The sequence below is a fragment of the Gekko japonicus genome, unplaced genomic scaffold (genome assembly GCF_001447785.1).
Source record: "Gekko japonicus isolate JY-2015 unplaced genomic scaffold, Gekko_japonicus_V1.1 scaffold2661, whole genome shotgun sequence".
Taxonomy (NCBI): Eukaryota; Metazoa; Chordata; class Lepidosauria; order Squamata; family Gekkonidae; genus Gekko; species Gekko japonicus.
The window spans coordinates 206,764-217,037 of NW_015167136.1; the positions used below are offsets into that span (position 1 = coordinate 206,764).

Genomic DNA, 10,274 nt, shown 5'->3' on the forward strand with positions numbered 1-10,274 from the left:
CTCCTCCTCCTCCTCCTCCTCCTCCTCCTCCTCCTTCTTCTTGCAGTAGTCAAACCGCTCGCTCACAACTTTAATGCCAGGAGCTCACAAAGTAGCATTTTGGCTCAGAAGACTGCACAGCTTAGAGGGAGCGTTGCCCCCAAACCACAGCATTCAGGTCCACCAAACAGAGCCAGCGTTCAACTTTTGAGGCTGACCTCTCCCTTCCTCCGTTCCAGCATTAGGTGTCCCTACGGTTGCAGTGGCCGGACTGGGAAACCTCAGACTAGCCCCATCTCCTCAGCTCTCGGAAGCTAAGCAGGGTTGGCCCCGGTGTTGTTCTCGGATGGGAGACCACCAGGGAAGCCCAGGGCCGCTACGCAGAGGCAAGCGATGATAAACCAGAATCACAGAGAGTTGGAAGGGGCCTCCAGGGTCATCTAGTCCAACCCCCTGCACAAGGCAGGAAACTCACAAATACCTCCCCCTCCACACCCCCAGTGACTCTTGCTCCATGCCCAGAAAATGGAGGGAAAAAACCGCCAGGGGTGCAGGATCTCCAAACTGGCCTGGAGAAAAATGGCTTCCTGACCCCTAAGTGGCCATCGGCATTTCCCTGGGCGCGTAAGAAAGGGCCACGAGAACTAAGCACTGAAGCAACCCTTCCTGCCCTCCCTCTCAGGATCTGTCCAAGTTCACAAAATCAGCATGGCTGCCAGAAAACCTCCAAAAGAGAAGACCCCACCACCTCCTGATGAAGCCTGTTCCACTGTTCTTCCTAACGTTTAGCCGAAAACTCTTCTGATTTAATTAAAAGGGAAATTACAAGGGAGTCGATACCAGCTAAATACTGCTTCCTGACCTTTATCCTCCCTACAAGCACCACAACTACACAGACTTTCATATTCAGAAACCATAGAGTTTCCGCTGAATCCTAGAACACTGTGATGTTACTTCCAGGTGTGATATGACTTCCTGGTTCTCCCTGGAAACAGCATTACGCTGTTGACCCCACAGCAATTCTTGGTGGGTTTTGAGGAAGGTTCTGAGGGAAGAGAGGAAGGCGGGTGTCTAAGGCAGAGGTCCTCCATATCTGTTTGGTGTCGTGGTGAAGTGCGCGGATCCTAATCTGGGAGAACCGGGTTTGATTCCCCACTCCTCCACTTGCAGCTGATGGATGACCTTGGGCAAGCCATAGGAGCTCTGATAGGAGCTGTTCTTGAAAAAGAGCCGTTTCTGTCAGAGCTCTCTCGGCCCCGCCTGCCTCCCAGGGTGTCTGTTGTGGGGAGGGGAAGGGAAAGGAGTCTGTAAGCCGCTCTGAGACTCCTTTGGGTAGTGAAGGGCAGGGTAGAAATCCAATCTCGTCTTCTTCTTCTTCTGGTGGTTAAGTGCGCAGATTCTAATCTGGGAGAACCGGGTTTGATTCCGCACACTCCTCCACTTGCAGCTGCGGGATGACCTTGGGCAAGCCAGAGTTCTGTCAGAGCAGTTCTTGAAAGAGCAGCTCTCTCAGCCCCGCCGACCTCCCAGGGTGTCTGTTGTGGGGAGGGGAAGGGGAAGGAGATTGTAAGCTGCTCTGAGACTCCTTTGGATAGTGAAGGGCCATAGGGTATATATCCAATCTCTTCTTCTTCTACTACCTCCTGGCCCTTTTATCCACTGCAGGCCACGCATCTATTTGGAGAGGTCTCTGTCCCCAGACGCCTTCTCCCCTTGAGGCAACAACAGCTCTTGGGCTGCCTGGCCTCACTTAAGCCAGAAGAAAGGCGGCACCGAGGAACACCCAAGCCCCCCGGCTGCTCCTCTGCACGCGCACCATGCTGGCTGACCTCCCACTCCGGCTGCAGTAGGGCAGGCAAGCGAGCACGCTTTCGCCCAAACAGGATGTGAAAACATGCAGCAGCGGAACCACAGGGGCCCTCCACAGCGGGTGTCTCCTAGATGAGGAGGCCAAGCTGTGACCCAAGCAGCCCGGCTGCAGGAGGTTCCCCTGTGCGGGGGGGGGGGGGGGGGGGGAGAGAAACAAAAATCGTGGGCCCGAGGGTGGACCTTTCTCAGTGGCAGTCTTGCCAGCTCCTTGGGGGGGGGGGCAGAGCCCGGGTTTGCTCCCAGGGAGCTGATCTCTGTCGTCCGGAGATCAGTTGTAATTCTGGATGATCTACAGGCTCCACCTTTACACAGGTGGGATCTGCCACCCAAAAGGACACACAGGTATGGGGAGGTGACGCTACCCTTCCCGATCTCCAATACTGGAGCCGGAGGGAAGGAAAACGTCTACAGTGATGGAGCAGGAGGAGGCTCGAAGAAGAAGAAGAAGAAGAAGAAGAAGAAGAAGAAGAAGAAGAAGAAGAAGAAGAAGAAGAAGAAGAAGAAGAAGAAGAGGAGGAGGAGACAGGATTTCGACGCCGCCCTTCACTCAGAGCGGCTTACAAACTCCTTTCCCCCCCCTCCCCGCAACAGGCACCCTGTGAGGCGGGTGGGGCTGAGAGAGCTCTGACAGAAACGGCTCTTTTTCAAGGACAGCTCTTATCAGAGCTACGGCTTGCCCAAGGTCATCCAGCAGCTGCAAGCGGAGGAGTGGGGAACCAAACCGGGATCTCCCAGGAGGAGTGGGGGAATCAAACCCGGTTCTCCCAGATTAGAGTCTGCACACTTAACCACAACACCAGAATGCCCTGGAGTCCTCCCTGCAATGCAGCCATTTTCCCCTGGGGGAGGTGATCTCTGACATCTGGAGATCAGTTGTAATTCTGGATGATCTACAGGCTCCACCTTTATGTAGGTGGGATCTGCCATCCAAAACGACACACAGGTGAGGGGAGCTATTTGGGGAGGGGGGGAACAGAGGAGAGTGGGGCTTGGGGAGGGGAGGGACCTCAGTGAGGGACCATGCCCTAGAGCAGGGGTGTTGAACATGCGACCCGGGGGCCGCATCAGGCCCCCGGAGGGCTTCCGTCAGGCCCACAGAGGAACTGGCTGTCTTCCGCTGCTTCTTCCACTTCTGCTGCTGCTGCGTCATCGTAGGTTTGCAGCTTACAGACACACACCTGAACAGCATACTCAAGATCGCAACAGCACAGACGTTTTGATGCAATACTTCAGAGCAAGAGGTGTCGGTTATCAGACACTGTTAAATAAACAAGATATTGCAAGAGTGCTCATGTTTTGAGCATGTTTTTATTTTAAGTAAAAAAAAAACCCTTCATGTTTGTGTCCTTTATATAAAGTTTATATCTCCGCTGCCTGGCATTACGTTTTATGACACATGTGGCCCGGCCCGACAAGGTCTCATTTATGTCAGATCCGGCCCTCGTAACAAATGAGTTCGACACCCCTGATCTACGGGCTCCACCTTTAAGCAGGGGGGATCTGCAATCCCAAAAGACCCTACCCTTCCCGATTTCCAATACTGGAGCCAGAGGGACTGATCTCTGCAGTCTGGGGATGAGCTGTTATCCTGGGGGATTCCCCAGGTCCCACCTGGAGGCTGGCATCCCCGCTTGTGTGGTGGTGGTGGTGGGGGGAGTTGAGTGAAGCGTCTGGATATTCACTTAATTCTTATGTTAGGCTCCGAAGTGGAACTTTGGGATGGATTCTTCCCTCATTTTCATTGTTTTCGTTGTGCAAAGATCGTGTGCAGAGCGTGGCTGGAGTATTTACATTCTACACAATAGGGACTTGTTCCGTCCTTCCGTCTGTCCATCAACAGCTGTTCACTAAGAACCAGGAAGTGGCACAGAGCCTGCAGCAAGGGGTGGGGCGGGGGTGGGGCGGGCTAAGAGAGACTAAGAACATCACCTGTACTGGGAAGACCTGGTCAGACGCATAAGAGAGCCAGTTTCGTGTCGTGGTTAAGTGCGCGGACTCTAATCTGGGAGGACCGGGTTTGATTCCCCCACTCCTCCACTTGCAGCTGCTGATGTGACCTTGGGCAAGCTGTAGTTCTGATAAGAGCTGTTCTTGAAAAAAAGAGCCGTTTCTGTCAAGAGCTCTCTCAGCCCCACCTACCTCACAGGGCGTCTGTTGTGGGGAGGGGAAGGGAAAGGAGGTTGTCAGCCACTCTGAGACTCCTTTGGGTAGTGAAGGGCCATGGGGTATAAAGCCAATCTCTTCTTCTTCTTCATAAGTGGGGCACACTTAGGGTTGCCAATCCCCAGTTGGGGGCAGGGGATCCCCTGTTTTGGAGGCCCTCCCCCCCTGCTTTGGAGTTATCAGAAAGCGGGGGGAGGTGAGAAATGTCTGCTGGGCACTCCATTATACCCTCGTGTAGACCGGTCCCCATAGGGTATAATGGAGAATGGATCTGTGGGTATCTGGGCCAGGCAAGAGGTGATGGGAAAGACCTTGACCTGAGACTCTGGCTCAGTGGCAGAGCCTCTGCTTGGCATGCAGAAGGTCCCAGTTAAAAAGGACCAGGCAGGAGGTGATGGAAAAGACCTCCGCCTGAGACCCTGGCTCAGTGGCAGAGCCCTTGGCATGCAGGAGGTCCCAGGTTCAATCGCTGGCATCTCCAGTTGAAAGAACCAAGTAGGAGGTGATGGGAAAGACCTTGACCCGAGACCCTGGCTCAGTGGCAGAGCATCTGCTTGGCATGCAGAAGGTCCCAGGATCAATCCCCAACATCTCCAGTTGAAAGGACCAGGCAGGAGGTGATGGGAAAGACCTCGACCTGAGACCCTGGTTCAGTGGCAGAGCCTCTGCTTGGCATGCAGAAGGTCCCAGGATCAATCCCCGGCATCTCCAGTTAAAAAGGACCAGGCAGGAGGTGATGAGAAAGACACCAGAGAGAGGATAGCATGCAGGAAGTCCCAGGTTCAATCCCTGGCAGCATCTCCAGATAAAAGGGCCAGGCAGTAGGTGAGGTGAAGGACCTCTGCCTGAGACACCGGAGAGCTGCTGCCAGTCTGAGTAGACAAGACTGACCCTGATGGGTCTGACTCAGTAAAAGGCAGCTTCGGGTGTTCATCTGTAGGATGCCTGAGTTCTTGTCCCACAACAACGAGATGAACCCGCCTTCCTCTCTTCCCCCAGAACCTTCCTCAAAGCCCACCTTGTATGAGAAAGTCACGGCACAACACTTGCCAACCTCCAGGTGGGGTCAAGGACGAGAGACCACGGGACAGGCTGAACTTTGCAGGAAAACAACCGTGACAAGATAACGAAGTCATGTTTAGGGGAAAACATATCTTCTTTGATTATATTTCAGAGCAGAAAAACAGTTGCAGGGGAAAAATATGAAAGGTGTAAGGTCCCATCTGACGAAACCTTGAGTGAAACGGTCTATTGAGCGCTGTCCCGTCAGAAACAGTTGGGACCAATTTGTTTCAGAGGAAACAACTTTAATGGTTTGTTAAGTAAAGGTTTCCCTTGCTCGAAAGCTAGTCGAATCCAACCTTAGGGATGCGGTGCTCATCTCGTTTTCCAATCCGAAGAGCCAGCGCTGTCCGAAGACGTTTCCACGGTCATGTGGCCGGCATGACTAAACGCCGAGGTGCACGGAACGCCGTTACCTTCCCACCAAAGCGGTACCTATTTATCTACTCGCAATTTCTTGCTTTCGAACTGCTAGGTTGGCAGGAGCTGGGGCTAGAGACAGGAGCTCACTGTGTCATGCGGCACACTCGGGTCTCGAACTGCTGAACTACCCACCTTCCGGTCTGCAGTTCAGCGTCTTAACCATTTGAGCCACTGCAGCCCTCTACAATGGTTTGTTACTCACTGGAGACTCTAATCTGGGAGAACCGGGTTTGATTCCCCACTCCTCCACTTGCACCTGCTGATGTGACCTTGGGTCAGTCACATGCTCTGACACAGCTGTCCTTGAAAAAGAGCAGTTTGTGTCAGAGTTCTCTCAGCCCCACCCACCTCACAGGGTGTCTGTTGTGGGGAGGGGAAGGGAAAGGAGTTTGTAAGCCCCTCTGAGACTCCAAGTGAAGGGCGGGCTATAAATCCAATCTCTTCTTCTTCTTCTTCTTCTGGATAATTAAAGAAGATATATTTCCCCCTAAACACGACTTCGTTATCATATCACGTTTGTTTTCCTACGGAGTCCAGCTTCCGGTGGCTGGAGACCTGGAATTCCACCTCATCTCCAGGCTACAGAAACCAGCCCCCCTGGAGAAAATGTCTTCTTTCGAGGGTGGGTTCTGAGCACCTGCCTGCCTTTGAACTCTGCCTTCCCCGGGCTCCGCATGTTACGGGGCCACTCAAGGGTGTGGAACACCACAGAGCAAAACACACACACACCATCTTCAGAGGGTGTTTGCAACAGCATAAAAATGCACGGGTCGTAAAAACTGTGAAATGTAAATTTAAAAAAGAGCCAGAGGTGTTGTTGTTGGGACTTAAGAGGGAAGAAGTTAACATTGCAAAACGAACTCTAATGTGGTATATGATTACATCAGCTAGAATGATATATGCTCAATGCTGGAAACGGGAAAAAGTACCAGAGATCTGGGAATGGATAAAAAAGTTAACTTTCATGGTTGAAATGGACAAAATGACAAGAAAACTCAACAACCGGGAAGCAGAAGAATTTTTCGAAGATTGGAAAGAGTTCAAAGACTATTTGGAGAAATATTGGGAGGTGAAGAACAACTTATTTAGCTTTGACAACTATTGATAGAAAGATATTTGGAATGTGTAAAAGTGTATAAGGATAATAGTGTTACCTAATAAGTTTAAGTAATAGATGAAAGGTGAAGGGAAATGGGAATCAAGAAAAATTAAGGAGGGAGGTTGGAGCACTGCGGGAAGCCAGAAGAAGAGGGGGGAAGATAGGGGTAGAAAAGGATATAAAATGACTGAAAAAAATGTTATATTGTTTGATTGGATGTTATATCCTACTAAAAATTGTTATTAAAAAAAATGCACGGGTCGTGTCGTGGGCTCTGCCTCCCTGTTCAGCATTGGGAAATTCTGGAGACTTGGTGTCAGGTAGTGTAATGTATTCAGATGCTGCCATGAATGCATTAGATGTAACGTGAAACATCTCACTGGGAAGCAATGTAAACCTTCGTCTTGGACAGGGATTCAAGTCCAAGACAAATGCGTCCAATCACATTCAAGCAAGCTGGAAGCAGGAACGTGTGTGATTGGTCCTTATGCGATCAACCTGATAGGTTGTTATCTGTAAAGTAGGAGTGGCTATATTAGCCGGGAATGTTTAAATACCGAGCAGTTTCAATGGGCAAACCGTTCGGGCTATCAGATGTTGTACCGTGTTGGAGAAGTGATCGTGTGGAAGAATAAACTGGAGTTTTGGCTGAAATCACTCTCTGACTCTTTGTTAAGCTCAGGACTTAACAGGTAGCCCTGTCATGGATCTGGAATGTGGAGGGGTATCCCTCCTTCTCGTTCCCAGCTCTCTCCTGCTCAGCTACTGTGCGCTCTCTTATGCTTGGCCCTGTAGAAGTTCCAGCTGCAGTTTCCACGGCTGGGAAAATTAACGGCTTTTTTGCTTTTCCCGCTTGCCTTTGCCGCGCGTGCGAAACGTATCTATTGGCTTATGCTTTCAGGGGGGATGTTTGATTTTACTATAAGTCAGAGGCCCTACTACTGACGGCCATTCCTTTTTTTTTAATTTTTAAAGTTTTATTAGCTAGAAATGGAATGACATAAGATACAAAAAGTTGCATAACGTTTGTCATAAAACACAGACAATCCACCAAAGTAACTGTATACAGTAAAACTGTAACTAAAAGCGGATCATGTAAATTTTTTGTAAGGTAATAACAGTCATAACCATCTATAAAACAGTAATTGTCTTAAATTTATACTTGGAAATATTCTCTAAATTTCCCTTGAGTGAATCAACAGGTAATAAACCATCTTATATCTGACATTTATGATACTAATCTTTGAAACGTTCGTATGCCCTATAGAAAACTCTACAAAGGGCGACCATTTTTTAACAAAACAAGATTTACGTTTTTCTGAATTAGCATGCTCTAGTTTAATCGTTATTTTATAAAAAACAAAATAAGCCCAAGTCTTGTTTAGCCAATCGTGTATCGTAGGCATCTCTGTAGATTTCCATTTGGCGGCTAGAAGTATCTTGGCCGCCAAAAATAAAATAGCTATTAGTTCCTGTACATAGTTAGGAATAGGAGCCGGAAGCTCGTCCCAGAGATTTAAAAGTATAATCTTGGGCGAGTGAGGAATCTTGTATTTTGTTATTATATTAACCTAACTAATTATTTGAGACCAAAATCTGAATATAATTGGGCAGGACCACCATGAATGAAAATAAGTACCTTTGTTGCCACATCCCTTCCAGCAAAAAGGCAATATCGGGGGTGAAGAATGTGATAATTGAACTGGTGTCATATACCGTCTAGTGACTAACTTAAATATTGGTAATTGAATGTTAAAACAAGGAGAGGTATAAATTGAGGAGCTCCAAACTTGCGCCCATTGATCTTCCGCTAATACTTGATCTAAATCTTGGTGCCATGCCCGTTGATATTTTAATAAAGTAGGTTTTTAAAGTTTAAACAGAAGTGAATAAATCTTAGAAATCAGACCTTTTATTGTGAAAGAGTCGTTAACTGACGGCCATTCCTGACACAATCTGTACACGTGTTCTTTAGTACTGGAACCACTAATAAACAGTTATGAAGCCCTGTGTGGTGTGACCTGACTAAAAAGCCTGACACTTCGGTGCGGATCCTGGGGAAGGTGAGGTTTGGGCAGGGGAGGGACCTCGGCTGGGCACAGGGCTATGGACTCCCCCCTCCCCCAATGAACCATGTTCTCCAGGGGAACTGACCTCTGTGGTCTGGGGATGAGCTGCAATTCTAAGGGATCTCCAGCCCCGACCTGGAGGATTGGCAACCCTAATTTGCTGTGCCTTAGGAAAGTGGCTTGGGGGGGGGTTAAGAAAGCACGCTGACCTTCCCAAAATCCTGCACGTCGAACAATTCGAAGACCTCAAAGAGCTCGCTCTTCCGCAGGCCGAACTTCTCGGAGCAGGTGGCCAGGAACGTCCGGATGTTCTTGAGGCACAGGAACTGCAAGGGAAACGTGCAGAAGAAATAGGTGAGAGAGAGCTCTCCGAGGCCCAGCAGTGCTCACCCGGCCATGCTCCGTACGCTAAGCCCGGGGTCATTTCCTGCAGGAGCGCACAGGAGTGGAGCTCCGGCAGTAAAGAGCCCAGGGGGCGGGCACATGCAACAAGCCCCGCCCCCTGCTCCCAGCAGCCCTCAGTCAGAGCAAGAAGCAGCCAGGTAAGCTGCAGAGCCCCCCCCTGGTCCCCCGGTCCAAAACAGTCCAGTGGCACCTTTAAGACCAAGTTTTATTCAGGTACAAGCTCTCCCTCCTCTGTAAGGACAGATCTGCACGTTCCCCCCCCCAATAGCTAGCAATCCAAAAGAGTCCAGTGGCACCTTTAAGACCAAGGTTTATTCAGGTACAAGCTCTCCCTCCTCTGCGAGGACAGATCTGCGTGTCCCCCCCCCCAATAGCTAGCAATCCAAAAGAGTCCAGTGGCACCTTTAAGACCAAGGTTTATTCAGGTGCAAGCTCTCCCTCCTCTGCGAGGGCAGATCTGCGCATTCCCCCCCCCCAATAGCTAGCAATCAAAAGAGTCCAGTGGAGCCTAAGCGGTGGGTGTCGCCTTCTGACACACTTCCGGTGAGGTCAGGGGGTGTGGCATATGCAAATAAGTTATGCGAATGAGTTATGGTAATGGGCTCCTGCACCTCTTTTTCTACGAAATGACCCCTGGCTAAGCCCATCCCATTCCTTGAACGATGGCTCTCATTAATGCTGGCCTATTGGACAAGCCCACGAGTCCTGAGCTGGGGCAGCTGCCAGGCCCAGGGGTTCTGGTGGGGCCCATTGCCCATGCCTTCTCGCCATGGGCCTGCCCTGCCTGTGTGCCTTTCCCTGTCTTCTGCTTCACGTTCCACCACTAGAGCTCCCTGCCCTCATCTAGACGGCCCAGGCTAGTTCGAGCCCATCAGATCTCGGAAGCTAAGCAGGGTCGGCCTTGGCTAGTATTTGGGAGGGAGACCTCGATAGAATACCAGGGCTGGGAGGCAGAGGCAGGCAGTGGCGAAACCGCCTCTGAAACGTCTCTTGCCATCAACACAAGTCTAGTTCGCCACCTCGTGGTGCATAATGCTAAAAGAGCTAGAACTTCTGGCTACCAGGCAATCTTATTCTAATGGTGCATAAGGCTAAAGATAATTACAAGATAAAAGAAGAACTGGTCAAGATTCTACAGATGGACTGAGGACTCTCTGAGAAAATGTGTGACATAATTATTAAAATATAAGCTCTATATGTTAAAT

General features: G+C 50.1%; 1 protein-coding gene across 1 annotated transcript in view; it reads right to left on the bottom strand.

Annotated features, from left to right (window-relative positions):
• Window positions 1–8,990, bottom strand: part of VAV1 (vav guanine nucleotide exchange factor 1) — a gene marked incomplete at its 5' end in the record, with an annotated part of 52,087 nt that extends 43,097 nt beyond the window's left edge. Inside the window, one exon of the mRNA XM_015413055.1 lies at window positions 8,874–8,990. Coding sequence (XP_015268541.1) covers window positions 8,874–8,990 — 117 coding nt within the window. The remainder of the gene's footprint in view (window positions 1–8,873) is intronic.
• Between the last annotated feature and the right edge of the window lie 1,284 nt (window positions 8,991–10,274).